The following is a 19011-nucleotide window of genomic DNA, read 5'->3' as shown; positions in this document are numbered from 1 at the left end:
CTTCCCTGGTGGCGCAGTGGTTGAGAATCTGCCTGCCAATGCAGGGGACACAGGTTCGAGCCCTGGTCTGGGAAGATCCCACATGCCACGGAGCAACTGGGCCCGTGAGCCACAATTACTGAGCCTGCGCGTCTGGAGCCTGTGCTCCGCAACAAGAGAGGCCCACGCACCGCGATGAAGAGTGGTCCCCACTTGCCGCAACTAGAGAAAGCCCTCGCACAGAAACGAAGACTCAACACAGTCATAAATAAATAAATAAATAAAAGAACGTGAATTTCTAAAAAAAAAAAAAAAAAATTTATAAAAATGAAGGTTTGAAAAATAATTGTACCCTGTTAGATTTCTTTCACCAAAAAAAAAAAAGAAAGAAAAATCAAATGAGTGGAAAAAGGGAGTTTTAAGATAAAATCTATTTTAAAATAATGTTTATTTCAACTTCATCTCATCTCTTAAAAGGGATGTTTTTGTTTTTAAATGGATATTATTAATTTAGCAGTAATTCACATAACAAATATATTGTTATAAGTAAATCCTTTATAAATAAATATAAATATACGTGTATACTTATAGTTCATGCCCTAAATTTTTACTTATAGTTGTGAGTCACCAAACTGAAAATTATTATACTAATAAGTTCATACTAAATACATTTGGTTGCTAAATTGCACGTTAAAACTACCTAAAAAAAAATCCTTATCAATCTATCATCACTTTTGCAAGAGTTTTATAACAGGTAAAGCAGATCCTGATTTGTCATCATTTCAATTTGCCACTCAAAATATCATAAAAGAGTAGTTACTAAGGAGCCCAGAATCTTTCCATTTTGGAAATATTCAACAAACATTTTTTTTAAATGCCACTTTTTCTAATAGGCAACTGAATTTTAAACATTGAACTTTAAAAGTCACTGGAACATTTGAGATCTCATTTATACTTCTTCAGACTGTAGGGAATTTTACTTGCTGGTTATCTGAACACATATTCCCTCATTTCTTGCTGTGAAAACATCCAAATAAAATTTTCTAAATGCTTTAGCAACAGCTAGAAAACCTTTGGTTTTCTTGGTTTCTCTATGGTTGTTGCATAATGGATTTTTTTGTGACTAGAAAAACTAGTCACAAGCAAAGATGTACATATTGTTAGGCAATGGTTAGTAAATTACTAATAAGGCTCATAAATTTTTTTTCTTTGGTAGAATGGATTTTTCCCCCTCAAGTCATGCTATTTATTTGTGTTTGTGTGTTTGTGTTGTGTATGTAGTCAACACATAGAGCATGTTCCTTCTAAAAATAGAAGTTAAATCCATCCCACTTACCAAACTATTCCCTGAGCCCCAGAGCCAATAGGCTTTAGATTCTGGTAGCGCTTGAGAACTGTGAAGGTTGAGTCTCCCACTTCCACACTGTAGAACTGGTTGTCAACTTTGCTTTTGCTCATGTTGTAATGTTTGGCAATATATGACACATCCACTTGTTTATCGAATCCCTGTGAAAAAGAACAACAAAAACTTGAGACAAGAGAAAAACCAGAATGACAATGAGATACAGAAAAGCCTGTTCTTTCAATGATTACTAATACTTTACATCTGTAATCATTATATAAACCTGCATTTAACACAGAAAAAAATATATATATTAGTCCATGTAAGATAACCTGGAGTAAAATATCTTAGAAAAAATGCAAAGAAAAATTCGTTTTCAATATTAAAACTATTTATGATAAAATATTCTTAGATCTGCATCATCTTTTCTGAAATGTTTCATTAAAACCATTTATTTATGCAGCAAACACCTACTGAACATATACTGGCCCCATAGACTATGTTAGGTATTTCAGAGGTGATCCCTGATCATCTGTTATAACAGCCATATAAGGAAGAATGAAAGAATGTATCTACATCCTTTTCTCAGAAAGAACTGAGATATAAAATAATGCATAGTTTTAATTAGGCAAATTTGAATTAAATAGTGTTGACTTCATTTGCTCTCAATAATACCAAAAATGCTACTGCATTAAACATTGAAAAATTTTAGTCACTAACACTGTTCTAAAATGCCACATGACAGCTTTTTTATTTATTGCCAGCTTAGATTTTAAGTATCTCAATTGCTATATCTTTTATCAATAAGAGAAGTTCTATTAATTATATTTAACAATTGAAGAAATTGCTATTTTAAATCATGATTTATGAATATATATATAAGTATCCATTATCCATGATTATTATTTACCCATAAATGATCTTACATTGCTTTTTATGACATTAAATAGTTTGGATTCTGTAGTGAGAAGGAACCTTACAGAATACTATCTAGCCTTTTCCTTGTGGCACACACTGGCGGATGTTTACCCAATAGTCATTCGTCTCTTTCTTGCTGATTTTGTTCAGGTTTTGAGCACTCACATGCTCTGTGGGTTCCTTCCCAGTTCCAGCACTTGAAAATTGAATACTCTAAACCAGTGGTTCTCTTTAGAGGTGACACTAACCCTTAGCAGGCATTTGGGAGACCTGTGGGCATGTTTTGGTGTGCGACAATAATAGAAGACGTGGCTTATTGACCAATGCTGGTTGTCCTGTAATGAGTGGGACATTCCCACACAATGAATAATTACATACTTACCTCTTTTTAGTATGTCAAAGCTTTAATTAATGAAAAACAAAGCAAAACTGGCTTTAATATTCTGAGCCCAGAATCCAAACTAAAGGTCTTTGTATGGTTTTAATATATACTGACCTCCAAAAATCTAATTCTCATATAATCTGAAAGAAGATTTAAACCTCCTTAAGCTCTGGACCTGTAGTTGGTAATAAAGTCATTTCTTTAGACATTTTTGGCATTTCATTTCTAATTTAAAAAATTGAAATGGGAGTACAAACTGATTTGCCCTGTATGCTCTTGGATGAGAGACAGGCAGCATTAGTAATGAGGAGAATACAATGGGGACTTTGTGGACAAGGGTGGCAAAACCTACGAATCTAGTACAAGAACCTTAAGACCCCAGATGGGCTTGAGAGCAGAACAGTTGTGACAGGCACCAGCCTATGACTGGGAGACATACGCTAGCAACAATCCAGTACAAATGCACACAGACCTCAAAGAACAGAGTGGGCTATAAATTAGGAATCTAGGTTGTTTGGATGGAGACTGAAAATTCAGGTAATTCACAAATACAGTCATGAGAGATCTGAAATCCAGGAGGCAGTCTATGAAGTACAGAACAGGAAATTAAACAACACTATTAAGAATCAGGGCATTGTGAGCCCATTCATGGAGACTAAACAGGGTTTAGAATTTAGACAATGGCTGTGGACAATAGCAGAAACAAGAACATTATAACGATCTTTATTTCAACGACAGTATCAGGAACTGTTCTCTACACCATAGTCCATTTCTACGCTAGACTTTTTGATGTATCAGTAAACTAACCCTACTAAAGTCATTTTTTTCCCTTGGCAAGGAAAGGTAAAAAAGCAACTGGAGCTGGACTAACAGATGAATTTCATCTGTCAAGGTTAATTTGGTACAAAGTGCCCGACTTGCCATTTGTCATGTTCTGACCCTTCACATCCTGTACTACTCTAGTTTCTGACCACCCACAAAATTCTTAGCACACATTAGTCTCATCAAACCTAAGTAATCTATTTCCCTTTCCCCACATATTCTCTTCACCTCTGAAACGTCGCTATTCCAACTGCATTGCATGTATGTAGTAATCATATGTAATGACCTTTATGTTCTAGACTTCTGGCACTGGAGATACAAAAAAAGATAAGTTCCCCATCTAGATGAAGGCAGTAAAATAAGCAAGTAGTTAAAATATGGAAAATATATTTTATAGCGGAATAAAGAAAAGATGTTAGGATCAAACAGGGAGTAGCAACTAATTGCCTGCATTCATTCATTATCATTAATTCATCCAACTACTATGTATAAAACAACCATGAATGCCAAGTCATGGTATAAAATTGGTAATGTTGGAAAGAGACTTGATTTGTGTTTTCTCTGGCAAACTATATGCCCAGTCCTCCCCTCTAACTGGTTCTCAGATGTGAGTGCCCATTTGGACTACCCGGGGAGCTTGATAAAATACAAATCACTGACATAACACCTTGGAGATTTGGATTCAGGTCATCAGCATAGGTCCTGAGGATCTGGAGATTACTAGGCAGTCCAGGTGATTCTGATTTGAGGATTGAGGCTCTGACTTTGAGAAAGGCAGCATTAGAAAATCATTCTCACAGTGTGCTCCCTGGACCATCAGTATCAGCATCACCTGTAGACTTGTTAGAAATGAGACTGCTCACTCCCACCCCACACCTATTAAATCAGGAACTCTGGGGCCCAACACTCTGTTTTAATAAGGCTTCTAAGTATTCTGATGCATACTGAGAATCACACACTGGAGTGGAAGGACCGCCTGAAGCCTGTGAAACAGATCATACAGCTCTGCCTGAGATATTTGGAAAGTAAAACACTTATTATGCAGCAGAAATAATATTTCTGCTTCTGCATCAGGGAACACACACTTGGTGTCTTTACGTATTGCCAAATTCCATTGTTCATGGCAAACACAAACTGGAAACCAGAGTCCTAGTTAGGACAAGGATTACCCTACATCTCAGATTCAAGTATTTGAAAGACACCCGCTGCTCCAGACTCAAGAACTAACGAAGTCTTGGTACTCAGGACAGGTCACCAGCTGGCCAAGTGCTATAATGGAGGATATCATTTCATCACAGCAATTGTTCACACACCTGAGAAGTACCCTGTAATTTTTCCCAGTGCATATCTGGAGCAGGAATTTTCATGTAATGGGGAAGTTATATACAGACTTGGTGGTAGTTTGATAAAATGGTTAAAACAATCATAGAGCTTAGACTCAGAGCAAAATTTTAGCTACAAAAGTATTCCCAGTCAAAAAGAAACAAATAAATGCTATTCAAATGAAATACCTAATGCCCTGACACATTTTCTAAAATAAAAGCTACTCAGTGATTTTTTCATCCACTTGAAAGCATATAATTTCTCACAATAAGATTAAAAATCATCATTGTAAAATCTGTGAATTTACACACACACACACACACAGAATTTCCTTCCTCAATTTCCATGCAGTCTTATCATGACTATAAAGTCCAAATATAAACTTTTCTCTAAAAATGAGCCTATGAAAATATACCATTAAGCACACTATGGAAAAATTTTATCAATGCTGAAGAGATTTTTCACCAGTTATATGTTTTAGTATATTCCTATTCAGATCACAGAACTGATGATTTGAACCCAAGACAGGAAGAATCAGAAATTCGTATTGGGAAGGCATGACTGGCCAATAGTTTAAGGCAGGGGTTCTGAAGTTTTAATACGGATCAGAACTACCTGAGGAGCTTGTAAAACATAGATTGTTGAGTCCCTGAAAAGTTTCTGATTCAGTGGGACTAAGATAAGGCCAAGAGTGTGTATTTCTAACAAGTTCCACACTTCGAGAACCACTATTTTAGAGAATAGGAGACGTAAGAGATGTCACCATTCAAAAAAGGCTAGTTGGAGAGGCAAAAACTGGAGGAAATGCAGGTCAAACCAAGTAAACAAAGGATGTGGAAGTTAAAAATAATGCCATGATGACTTTCCTTGGTATCAGCATCTCTATAAGCAGGCCCAGATGTCATTTTCCCTGGGATGTGTTTTCCTATCTCACAATTACAAAAGAGTGTCCAGTCAATTTTCTCTCAATTATCTCATGAAAATAAACATTCCATCATCTATTTATATTAAATTTATACTAAAACATTTGGGAGGAATGTATGAAACTCACAGGTATTCATAAATGCTCGTCAAAATGAAACGTGTTTTTCCAGAGAAAAAATTAAGATGATTAAATTAATTATAAATCAGAAATGTTATATTAAAAATGAAAAACATCACAGTGGTGACTTTTGGAGATCAATACTGCTCAAAATAACTACAGGTTTAGAATAGTCTATTCTATCATTGATTCAAATTAATTTTAAAAGTAACTCATTCCCCTACTGAATATTAATCTTATATTTAAATGACTCAATGATTTATTTTATATTGACATAATAAATTTTTCTTTGAAAAAATTCAAAGCAAACTCATTTCCTCCCTGCCCCCCATCTGCCAAAAAAATTTTAAGCTAAATTCAAAGAAGGCTTTATTGCTGCTGGCAGTTTGATAGGCAGAGAGGAAATTTGAATATAATCTGTTCTGTGAAAAGACAGCATATTACACAGACCTATAAGAAAGGGCTTGTGTCATGATTCCTATCATCAGTTCAGGTGCTAGCCCATAGCTATGGAGTTTGAAAAGAAAAATGTCCCACATTACTGATCTTATCCTGCAGGTGTCCAAAGTTTTGATTGCATTTTTCTTGGATTTAATAACCTGTATTTCACTCCCTCCCCATTTTCATTTGTGCATGACTGGCCTGTGTTACTGCTAGTCAGTTCCTGAGCAGGAAACATTAAGGTTTGAGAATTTTTAGATGTTAAGTTTCCTTAGTTTCTCTTCAATAAAACTTTCAGTTTCAGCTGAAAAGAACACCAAGCCTGGATTAGTTCTGCACTTAACACCTATGAAACCAAGTCATTTTATTCCTTCGTTCATTTATTATTTATATTCTGTGTGGTTTCAAAAAGGATTTGTACAGCTCACCATAAAAGATATAGAAACAATAAAACCATTAAATCCAGTTTTAAGAATAAATGTCAAATAAAGCAGGCTGAGAGATGACGGTTTTACCAGAAGACTTAAGTTTTGAACATCTACTGCCTTGAGCACAAAAGTTAGTGTCATGCTTCCAGCAAGCCAAAGGAAAAACATGACAACAACAAGACCACAGTGAGTGGCAAGTTTTGATTCATTAATTTCATAAAGTATACCATACAGTAGCTCATAGGAAAGGTAAAATTTCTCTAGCACTCAACCCCAGGAAAAAATATTCAGTAGTTCTTTATATAATAACCCTGGAATCAAACAACAGGCAGTAGATACAGTATTTTTTCATCAAAGACATAGATATATGTTTCATATGACTTATATGATATCAACTCTCAATAAGACAAGGGGAGAAAGAAAGGTGAACCAGCATTAGTCACTTACCTAGTAAAGGTGAACTTTGTATTCTGTTAAATACTATATTTAACACTAACAGCAGATGAGGAAAGTGGCATACAGAGCTGTTAATTGGCTCAAAGTCTTGGAACTATTGATTAACGGTACCAATTAATATGAATTAAAGTTTGTCCAACTCCAAAACATGTGTTCTTCTTTTACTAAACCATTCACTAGTTCAGCTAAAATAACTTAGAACAGTGATGTGGTTTTCTTATGATAAGGTGAGCTGTAGGAATATAGCTTGAGAGAGATGAGTGAATAACACATCCTTCTCTTTCATTTATCAATTGTCTCAGCCTGGAGTTTGAACATAACACTAAACAATTCAGGGTTGAAGTAGACAATCTTGTGTTGGTGATGGAAAGCTGGATTTTCAGAGCTGCCTAGAATTTGTTAAATGTTTATTGAGCACCTACTATATGCCAGGCACTATTGAAGATGTTATGGATGTAACACTGATCTAGCTCAACAGGATAGCCAAGATGAATTCGCTACAAAATGCATCTCCAGAAAATGAACTGATCAATCTGTTGGATATTATTTTAGTATTGTCGTTTGGATACTTAAAAGTATCTGCCAAAAGTGGTGATTCTGCTTTTGACACAAGTGATATTGAGCTCTTCAGTCTTACAGTTATGGCCAGCATGTTGAGTTGCTCTTGCCCCTCCAAGATTGTTATATAAAGTCAGCAGAAACAATGCTTGCTACTCTGTTTGTTATGGCAGAAAGGCATGTGTTCAATCCATTTAAAATCCGAATCAAATTATCTACATATTAGTTTTAAACAGGGATATCTGAGAAAATCCTTAATGACATAAAGGATTAGATTTTGTTTTGTCCTGAGTATATTTTCCCCATTCAATTTCTTGAAGTGTTACTCTTCAAGGAGGATTACAGTGTGGAATCTACATCACTTTTATGTTAGTTGGCCCAGAGATGGTTACTCTGTGGAATCAATGGCCTATTATAAATCAGTAATGCAGTAAAAACTCTAAGGCTTAAGTTATGTTTAATCACAATTTTCAATTATGTGAAAAAGCACACAACAGTAATCAAGAGTAGAGCAGGCAGGCATGGCTTCTTCCTGCCTGTTCTTTATATATGAAGGAAGACAGCTAGTACTGTTTGAATACCTACTAAGCACCAAGCTAGTATTAGGACCAGATGCTGTGCTAGGTGTCTAATAAATCATTTCACATAAGACTTAGTATTATCATTTTGCACTTGAGAAATCCTAGAGTGAGGATTTCAACAAAGGGTAAAAATTCAGCTTTTATCTAAGAATCCTTACTGTGAGGCCTTGGGCAAGCTTTTTACAATCTTAGCCCTAGTGTCCTTATTTACGGAATGAGGGCAGTACATGCATATCTTGGAGAAATTGCGAGTTTTGTTCCAGATCACCACAATAAAGTGAGTCACATGAATTTTTTGGTTTCCTAGTGCATATGAAAGTTAGGCTTACACTATACTGTAGTCTGTTAAGTCTAAAAAAAAATACATACCTTAACTTTAAAATATTTTATTGCTGAAAAATGCTAACCATAATGAGTCTCGAGCAAGTCATAATCTTTTAGCTGGTGGAAGCTCTTGCCTCAATGTTGATGCTGCTGACTGATAGGGTGGTGGTTGCTGAAGGTTGGTGAGGCTGTGGAAGTTTCTCAAAACAAGATAACAGTAAAGTTTGCCACATCGATTGACTTCCCTTTACGAATGATTTTTCTGTAGCATGCAAAACAGTTTGATGCATTTTACCCACAGTAAAACTTCTTTCAAAGTTGGAGTCAGTCCTCTCAAACCTTGCTGCTGCCTTATCAACTAAGTTTATGTTATATTCTAAATCCTTTGTTGCCATTTCAACAATCTTCACAGCATAATCACCAGGAGTAGTTTCCTTCTCAAGAAACTACTTTCTTTGTTCATCCATAAGAAGCAGCTCCTTATCTGTTAAAGTTTTATCATGAGAGTGCAGCAATTCAATCACATCTTCAAGCTCCACTTGTAATTCTAGTTCTCTTGCTATTTCCACCATATCTGCAGTTACTTCCTCAACTGAGGTCTTGAACCCTTCAAAGTTATCCATGAAGGTTAAAATCAACTTCTTCCAAACTCCTGTTAAATTGATATTTTGACCTCTTCCCTTGAATCACAAATTTTCTTAATGGCATCTAGAATGGTGAATCCTTTCCAGAAGGTTTTCAATCTACTTTGTTCAGATCCATCAGAGGAATCACTGTCTACGGCAGCTATGTCCTTACAAAATGTCTTAAATAATAAGACTTGAAACTGGATATTATTCCTTGATCCATGGACTGCAGAATGGATGTTGTGTTAGCAGGCATGAAAACAACATTAATTTCATCTCCATCAGAGCTCTTGGGTGACCAGGTGCATTGTCAATGAGCAGTAATATTTCAAAAGGAATCTTTTTTTTTTTTTTTAATTAATTAATTTATTTATTTATTTTTGGCTGTGTTGGGTCTTCGTTTCTGTGCGAGGGCTTCCTCTAGTTGTGGCAAGTGGGGACCACTCTTCATCGCGGTGCGCGGACCTCTCACTATCGTGGCCTCTCTTGTTGCGGAGCACAGGCTCCAGACGCGCAGGCTCAGTAGTTGTGGCTCACGGGCCTAGTTGCTCCGTGGCATGTGGGATCTTCCCAGACCAGGGCTCGAACCTGTGTCCCCTGCATTAGCAGGCAGATTCTCAACCACCGCGCCACCAGGGAAGCCCCAAAAGGAATCTTTTTTATGAACAGTAGGTCCCAACAGTGAGATTAAATTATTCAGTAAACCATATTGTAAACAGATGTGCTGTCATCTAGGTCTTGTTCCATCTTAGAGCACAAGTAGAGTAGATTTAGCATCATTCTTAAGGGCCCTAGAACTTTTGCAGTTGCAAATGAGCATTGGCTTCAACTTAAAGTTACCAGGTATATTAACCCCTAACAAGAGAGTCAGCCTGTCCTTTGAAGCTTTGAAGTCAGGCATTGACTTCTCCTCTATAGCTATGAAAGTCCTAAATGGCATCCTCTTCTAATAGACGGCTGTTTCATCTATGTTGACAATCTGTTGTTCAGTATCACCACCTTTATTAATTATCTTAGCTAGATCTTCTGGATAACTTGCTGCAGCTTCTACATCAGCACTTGCTGCTTCACCTTGCACTTTTATGTTAAGAAGATAGCTTCTTTTCATAAACCTCATGAACCAACCTCTGCTAGCTTCAAACTTTTCTTCTGTAGCTTCCTCATTTCTCTCAGCCTTCATAGAATTAGAGGGAGTTAGGGCCTTTCTCTGGATTAAGTTTTGCCTTAAGGGAATGTTGTAACTGGTTTGATCTTCTATCTAGACCACTAAAACTTTCTCCATATCAGCAATAAGGATGTTTTATTTTCTTATCATTTGTGTGTTCACTGGAGTAGTGATTTTAATTTCCTTCAAGAACTTTTCCTTTGTATTCAAAACTTGGCTAACTATTTGGCACAAGAGGCCTAGCTTTTGGCCTACAGCAGCTTTCAATGCCTTCCTCACTAAGCTTAATCATTTCTAGCTTTCAATTTAAAGTGAGAGACATACAACACTTCCTTTCACTTGAATACTTAGAGGGTATTGTAAGATTATTAATTGGCCTAATTTCAATATTTTTATGTCTCAGGGAATAGGGAGGGACAAGGAGAGGGAGAGAGACAGGGGAACAGCCAGTCAGTGGAGCAGTCAGAACACACAACGTTTATCAGTTAAGGTCCTCATTTTAAATGGGCCTAGTTCATTGTGCCCCCCAAAATAATTACAATAGTAATATCAAATATCACCAATCACAGAATATAATAACAAATATAATAATAATTTAAAAGTTTGAAATACTGTGAGAATTACCAAAATGTGACACAGAGACACAAAATGAGCAAATGCTGTTAGAAAAATGGCACTAATACAGTTGCTCAATGCAGGGTGGCCACAAAACTTCAATTTGTAAAAAAAAATAGTACCTGTGAAGTACTATAAAGTGAAGCACAATGCAACAAGGTATGCCTGTAATCTACTTCTTTTGATTAGTGGGAAAGTTAAATGTGATAATCTATGTAAAGCTCTTAGCATGGTATAAGCTTACAGGAAACTCTCAACAAAGCTCTTTGCTATTGGGCTTCCCTGGTGGCACAGTGGTTAAGAATCTGCCTAGCAATGCAGGGGACACGGGTTCAAGCCCTGATCTGGGAAGATCCCACATGCCGTGGAGCAACTAAGCCTGTGCGCCACAACTACGGAGCCTGCGCTCTAGAGCCCATGAGCCAAAACTACTGAAGCCCGTGTGCCTAGAGCCCGTGATCCCCAACAAGAGAAGCCACAGCAATGAGAAGCCCACGCACCACAACAAAGAGTAGCTCCGCTCACCGCAAATAGAGAAAGCCCGCGCACAACAATGAAGACCCAATGCAGCCAAAAATAAATAAATTTATTTTTAAAAAAAGTTGTTATTATTATTACTATTACTACTACTACAGTTATCATTATTATTGAGAGGTTAGATAACATTTAAAGACATAGCTAATTAGTAGTTTTAGAATGTTTTTAACCAAAAGTTGTCCTGGGCCATAGTGCCATCCCAAGACACTACGATACTGATATAAAATCAATGTATAACCAACAGGGTTCAGAATGGTCAGGTAATAAAATACTTTTCTGTGTTTTCATTTGTGGTGAAGACAGTTGCTCTGTGGGTACCCACATGCTCTACTACATTTCCCAGCTCCCTTGCAGTTCTGTTGGGGCCAAGTCACTGTATCTGGCCAGTGGACTACAGGAAGGATTGGCAGATATCATCTAAATGCAGAGGCATTTAAGAGGTGTGCCTCTACAATCCACCTCTTTCCACACTGTGATGCCTTAACTGGACATCACAAGATGGCAGTTCCTGAGTCACAAGATGACAGAAGACAAAATTCCTAAGTCACCAGATAGAGGAGAGTCCTTACCAACCTGTTCTAGACTTTGTATAACAGGAAATAAACTTTTGTTCTAATAAGTTACTGAGATTTGAGGTCTATCCACTATTGCAGTATGTTTTTCATTCAATAAGTTTGTTTTTTGTGGCCTTACAATGTGCCAAGCAATGTTCTAAGCACTGAGAACATAAAGCTCCTGTCCTCATGGAGCCTAATATTAAATTGTCCCTTACAGGATCAAAGTTAGAATGCTGGCTTCATTATCACAATGATCTAACTACTAAACTAATCACCTTGAATTCTATGTACACTTTTGATCTGCCTATCTGCAATTTGTCTATAATAAAGAAAAAAGGAGTATAAAATAGGCAATAATAAGAGGTATTATATAATCAAGATGGGACAAAATTTCCAGGTTAATAAATAATAGTTAATTTTTAAAAAATACTTTCTCAGGGTAGGAGCAAAAGTTTGTTTCATCATAAGGAGAATAAAAATTCATTTAAGAATCAAAATGTTTAAAGTGAGTTATCTGGATTTCACTGACTTATCTCTAAAATAAGCCTTTGTTTTTTTGGAAGGGAAAATTGAAGTTTAGCAAATGCTACATTTAAGAATATGGAACATCAGACCTTCAAGATGGTGGCAGAGTAAGACGTGGATATCACCTTCCTCCCTACGAATACATCAAAAATACATCTACATGTGGAACAACTCCTACAGAACACCTACTGAATGTTGGCAGATGATCTCAGACTTCCCAAAAGGCAAGAAAATCTCCATGTACCTGGGTAGGGCAAAAGAAAAAAGAAAAAACAGAGACAAAAGAATAGGGATGGGACCCGTACCTCTGTGTGGGAGCTGTGAAGGAGGAAAAGTTTCCATACATTAGGAAGCCCCTTCACTGGTGGAGACGGTGGGTGTGTCGGGGGGGAAGTTTTGGAGCCATGGAGGAGAGCGCAGCAACAGGGGTGCAGAGGGCAAAGCAGAGAGATTCCTGCACAGAGGATTGGTGGCGACCAGCACTCACCAGCCTGAGATGCTTGTCTGCTCACCCACCGGGGCAGGTGGGGCCCTGAGAGCTGAGGCTTGGGCTTTGGAGGTCAGACCCCAGGGAGAGGACTGGGGTTGTCTGTATGAAGACAGACTGAAGGGGGCTAGTGCACCTCAGCTAGCCAGGAAAGAGTCCAGGAAAAAGTCTGGACCTGCCAGAGAGGCAAGAGACCTTTGTTTTGGGGTGTGTGAGGAGAGGGGATTCCTTCCCAGTGTGCCCACAGAAAGCAGAGCACTGCCTAAGCAAGCTCCAGAGACAGGCATGAGCCGCAGCTATCAGTTCAGACCCCAGAGAGGGGCATGAACTGCTAATGCTGTGGCTGCTGCCACCAAGAATCTTGTGTGCAAGAGCAGGTCACTATCCACACCACCCCGGGAGCGTGTGCAGCACAACACTGCCAGGGCCCCAAGATCCAGGGACAACTTCCCTGGGAGAACACACGGCGCACCTCAGGCCATTGCAATGTCATGCCGGCCTCTGCCGCCACAGCTCACCCCGCATTCCAATTATGACTATCATACTCCTCCCTCCCCCTAGCCTCAGTGAGCAAGAGAGCCCTAAATAGCTGCTGCTTTAACCCCCTCCTGAATGGGCAGGGAACAGACGCCTGAGGGAGACCTACTTGCAGAGGTGGGGCCAAAACCAAAGCTGAACCCCAGGAGCTGTGTGAACAAAGAAGAGAAAGGGATTTTTCTCCCAGTAGCCTCAGGAGCAGCAGATTAAATCCCCACAGTCAACTTGATAAACCCTGAATCTGAAGAATACCTGAATAAACAATGAATGTTCCCAAAATTGAGGCAGTGGACTTTGGGAGCAACTGTAGACTTGGGGATTGCCTTCTGCATCTAATTTGTTTCTGGTTTTATTTTTATCTTAGTATACTATTTAGTGTTTATTATCATTGGTGGATTTGCTTATAGGTTTTGTTGCACTCTTCCTTTTTTTTTAATATACATATTTTTTCCTTTTCCTCTTTTTGTGAGTGTGTATGTGTATGCTTCTTTGTGTGATTTTGTCTGTACAGGTTTGCTTTTACCATTTGTACTAGGGTTCTGTCTGTTTGTTTTTTGTTTTTGTTTTTCTGTTTTTCTCTCTTCCTTTTCTTCTGAGCTGTGGGGCTGGCAGGGTCTTGGTGCTCCAACCAGGGGTCAGGCCTGAGCCTTCATGGTGGGAAGGCCAAGTCCAGGACATTGGACCACAAGAAACTTCCCGGCCCCACATAATATCAACTGGCAAGAGCTCTCCCAGAGATCTTCATCTCAACACTAAGACCCAGCTCCATCCAATGGCCAGCAAGCTCCAGTGTTGGACACCCAATGTCAAATAACTAGTAAGACAGGAACACAACCCCACCCATTAGCAGAGAGGCTGCCTAAAGTCATACTAAGTTCACAGACACTGCAAAACACGCCACCAGATGCAGCCCTGTCCACCAGAAGGACAAGATACACGCCACCCACCAGAACACAGGCACCAGTCCCCTCCACCAGGAAGCCTACATAACACACTGAACCAACATCACCCACTGGGGGCAGACACCAAATACAATGGGAATGACGAACCTGCAGCCTGTGGAAAGGAACCCTCAAACACAGTAAGTTAAACAGAATGAGAAAACAGAGAAATATGTATGAGATGAAGAGCAAGGTAAAAACCCACCAGACCAAACAAATGAAGAGGAAATAAGCAGTCTACCTGAAAAAGAATTCAGAGTAATGATAGTAAAGATGATCCAAAATCTCAGAAGTAGAATGGAGAAAATACAAGATTTAACAAGAAAATTCTAGATTTAACAAGAATCTAGAAGAAATAAAGAGCAAACAAACAATGATGAAAAACAATAAATGAAATTAAAAATACTCTAGAAGGAATCAATAGCAGACTAACTGAGGCAGAAGAAAGGATAAGTGACCTGGAAGATAAAATAGTGGAAATAACTGCCGCAGAGCAGAATAAAGAAAAAAGAATGAAAAGAATTGAGGACAGTCTCAGAGACCTCTGGGACAACATTAAACACACCAATGTTTGAATTATAGGGGTCCCAGAAGAAGAAGAGAAAAAGAAAGGGTCTGAGAAAATACTTGAAGAAATTATAGTTGAAAACTTCCCTAACATGGGAAAGGAAACAGTCAATCAAGTCCAGGAAGCTCAGAGAGTCCCATACAGGATAAATTCAAGGAGGAACATGCCAAGACACATATTAATCAAACTATCAGAAATTAAATACAAAGAACAAATATTAAAAGCAGAAAGGGAATAGCAACAAATAACATACAAGGGGATCCCCATAAGGTTAACAGCTGATCTTTCAGCAGAAACTCTACAAGCCAGAAGGGAGTGCTAGGACATATTTAAAGTGATGAAAGGGAAAAACCTACAACCAAGATTACTCTAACCAGCAAGGATCTCATTCAGATTCTATGGAGAAATTAAAACCTTTACAAACAAACGAAAGTTAAGAGAATACAGCACCACCAAACCAGCTTTACAACAAATCTTAAAGGTATTTCTCTAGGCAGGAAACACAAGAGAAGGAAAAGACCTACAATAACAAACCCAAAACAATTAAGAAAATGGGAATAAGTCATACATATCGATAATTACCTTAAATGTAAATGGATTAAATGCTCCAACCAAAAGACATAGAAGGGCTGAATGGATACAAAAACAAGACCCATATGTACGCTATCTACAAGAGACCCACTTCAGACCTAGGGACACATATAGACTGAAAGTGAGGGGATGGGAAAAGATATTCCATGCAAATGGAAATCAAAAGAAAGCTGGAGTAGCAATTCTCAAATCAGATAAAATGGACTTTAAAATAAAGACTATTACATGAGACAAAGAAGAACACTACATAAAGATCAAGGGATCAATCCAATAAGAAGATATAACAATTGTAAATATTTATACACCCAACATAGGAGCACCTCAGTACACAAGGCAAATGCTAACAGCCACAAAAGGGGAAATCGACAGTAACACAATCATAGTATAGGACTTTAACACCCCACTTTCACCAATGGACAGATCATCCAAAATGAAAATAAATAAGGAAACACAAGCTTTAAAAGACACATTAGAACAGATAGACTTAATTGATAGTTATAGGACATTCCATCCAAAAACAACAGAATACACTTTCTTCTCAGGTGCTCGTGGAACACTCTCCAGGGTAGATCATATCTTGGGTCACAAATCAAGCCTTGGTAAATTTAAGAAAATTGAAATCATATGAAGTATCTTTTCTGACCACAAAGCTATGAGACTAGATATCAATTACAGGAAAAAATCTGTAAAAAACATGGAGGCTAAACAATACGCTACTAAATAACCAAGAGATCACTGAAGAAATCAAAGAGGAAATCAAAAAATGCCTAAAAACAAATGACAATGAAAACACGGCAACCCTAAACCTATGCGATTCAGCAAAAGCAGTTCTAAGAGGGAAGTTTAGAGCAATACAATCTTACCGCAAGAAACAAGAAAAATCTCAAACAAACAACCTAACTTTACACCTAAAACAATTAGAGAAAGAAGAACAAAAAAACCCCAAAGTTAGCAGAAGGAAAGAAATCATAAAAATCAGATCAGAAGTAAATGAAAAAGAAATAAAGGAAACAATAATAAAGATCAATAAAACTAAAAGCTGGTTCATTGAGAAGATAAACAAAATTGATCAACCATTAGCAAGACTCATCAAGAAAAAAAGGGAGAAGACTCAAATCAATAGAATTAGAAATGAAAAAGGAGAAGTAACAACTGACACTGCAGAAATACAAAGGATCATGAGAGATTACTACATGAAACTATATGTCAATAAAATGGACAACCTGAAAGAAATGGACAATTTCTTAGAAATGCACAACCTTCTGAGACTGAACCAGGAAGAAATAAAAAATATAAACAGGCCAATCACAAGCACTGAAATTGAAACTGAGATTAAAACCTTCCAACAGGAGGAGGAGAGAAGATGGCAGAAGAGTAAGACGCGGAGATCACCTTCCTTCCCACAGATACAGTAGAAATACATCTACACGTGGAACTGCTCCTACAGAAAACCCACTGAGCGCTGACAGAAAACGTCCGACCTCTAAACCGGCAAGAAACTCCCCCCGTACTTGGGTAGGGCAAAAGAAAAAAGAAATAACAGAGACAAAAGAATAGGGACGGCACCTGCACCAGTGGGAGGGAGCCGTGAAGGAGGAAAGATTTCCACGCACTAGGAAGCCCCTTCGTGGGCAGAGACTGCGGGTAGCAGAGGGGGGAGCTTCAGAGCCACGGAGGAGAGCGCAGCCACAGGGGTGCGGAGGGCAAAGCGGAGAGATTCCTGCACAGAGGCTCGGCAACGAGCAGCACTCACCAGCCCGAGAGGCTTGTCTGCTCACCCGCCGGGGCGAGCGGGGCTGGGAACTGAGGCTTGGGCTTCGATCGGATTGCAGGGAGAGGACTGGGGTTGTCGGCGTGAACACAGCCTGAAGGGGTTAGTGCACCACAGCTAGCCAGGTGGGAGTCCGGGAAAAAGTCTGCAGCTGCCGAAGAGGCAAGAGACTTTTTCTTCCCTCTTTGTTTCCTGGTGCGCGAGGAGAGGGGATTCAGAGCGCCGCCTAAACGAACTCCAGAGATGGGCGCGAGCCGCGGCTAACAGCGCGGATCCCACAGCAACAGGGGCGCAGAGGGAAAAACGGAGAGATTCCCGCACAGAGGCTCGGCGCCGAGCAGTGCTCACCAGCCCGAGAGGCTTGTCTGCTCCCCCGCCGGGGCGGGCGGGGCTGGGAGCTGAGGCTCGGCTTCGGTCGGATCGCAGGGAGAGGACTGGGGCTGGCGGCGTGAACAGAGCCTGAAGGGGTTAGCGCACCACAGCTGGCTGGTAGGGAGTCCGGGAAAAAGTCTGCAGCTGCCGAAGAGGCAAGAGACTTTTTCTTGCCTCTTTGTTTCACGGCGCGCAGGGAGAGGGGATTCAGAGCGCTGCCTAAACAAGCTACACAGACGGGCGCGAGCCGCAGCGATCAGCGCGGGCCCCAGAGACGGGCGTGAGACGCTGGGGCTGCTGCTGCCGCCACCAAGAAGCCTGTGTGCGAGCACAGGTCACTCTCCACACTGCCCCTCCTGGGAGCCTGTGCAGCCCGCCACCGCCAGGCTCCCGTGATCCGGGGACAAGTTCCCCGGGAGAACGCATGGCGCGCCTCAGGCCGCTGCAACGTCACGCCGGCCTCTGACGCCGCAGGCTCGCCCCGCCTCCTCTGTACCCCTCCCTCCCCGCGGCCTGGGTGAGCCAGAGCCCCCGAAGCAGCTGCTCCTTTAACCCCGTCCTGTCTGGGCGGGGAATAGACGCCCTCAGGTGACCTACACGCAGAGGCGGGTCCAAATCCAAAGCTGATCCCCAGGAGCTGTGCGAACAGAGAAGAGAAGGGGAAATCTCTCCCAGCAGCCTCAGAAGCAGCGGATTAAAACTCCACAAACAACTTGATGTGCCTGCATCTGATGAATACCTGAATAGACAACGAATCATCCCAAATTCAGGAGGTGGACTTTTGGAGCAGGATATATTAATTTTTCCCCTTTTCCTTTTTTTTGTGAGTGTATATGTATATGCTTCTGGGTGAGATTTTGTCTGTATAGCTCTGCTTTATAATAGCTTTATTTTACTTCACTATATTATAGCCTCTTTCTTTCTTTCTATTTTTTCTCCCTTTTACTCTGAGCTGTGTGGACGAAAGGTTCTTGGTGCTCCAGCCAGGCATCAGGGCCGTGCCTCTGAGGTGGGAGAGCCAACTTCAGGACACTGGTCCACAAGAGACCTCCCAGCTCCACGTAATACCAAATGGCGAAAATCTCCATCAGAGATCTCCATCTCAACATCAAGACCCAGCTTC

At 39.7% G+C, this 19011-nt stretch overlaps 1 protein-coding gene across 5 annotated transcripts in view; it reads right to left on the bottom strand.

The window, feature by feature from the left end:
- MAPK10 (mitogen-activated protein kinase 10) overlaps nt 1–19011 on the bottom strand; it is a 356081-nt gene that overhangs the window by 139636 nt on the left and 197434 nt on the right. For all 5 annotated transcript variants that reach the window (XM_082391154.1, XM_082391155.1, XM_082391156.1 and 2 more), the window contains one exon: nt 1316–1485. In XM_082391154.1, coding sequence (XP_082247280.1) covers nt 1316–1485 — 170 coding nt within the window. The remainder of the gene's footprint in view (nt 1–1315; nt 1486–19011) is intronic.

This window comes from Balaenoptera borealis, assembly GCF_965194805.1.
Source record: "Balaenoptera borealis genome assembly, chromosome: 4".
NCBI classification, from domain to species: domain Eukaryota; kingdom Metazoa; phylum Chordata; class Mammalia; order Artiodactyla; family Balaenopteridae; genus Balaenoptera; species Balaenoptera borealis.
The sequence above is the reverse complement of the archived record's forward strand: the minus strand, read 5'-3'. Positions and strand labels throughout refer to the sequence as shown.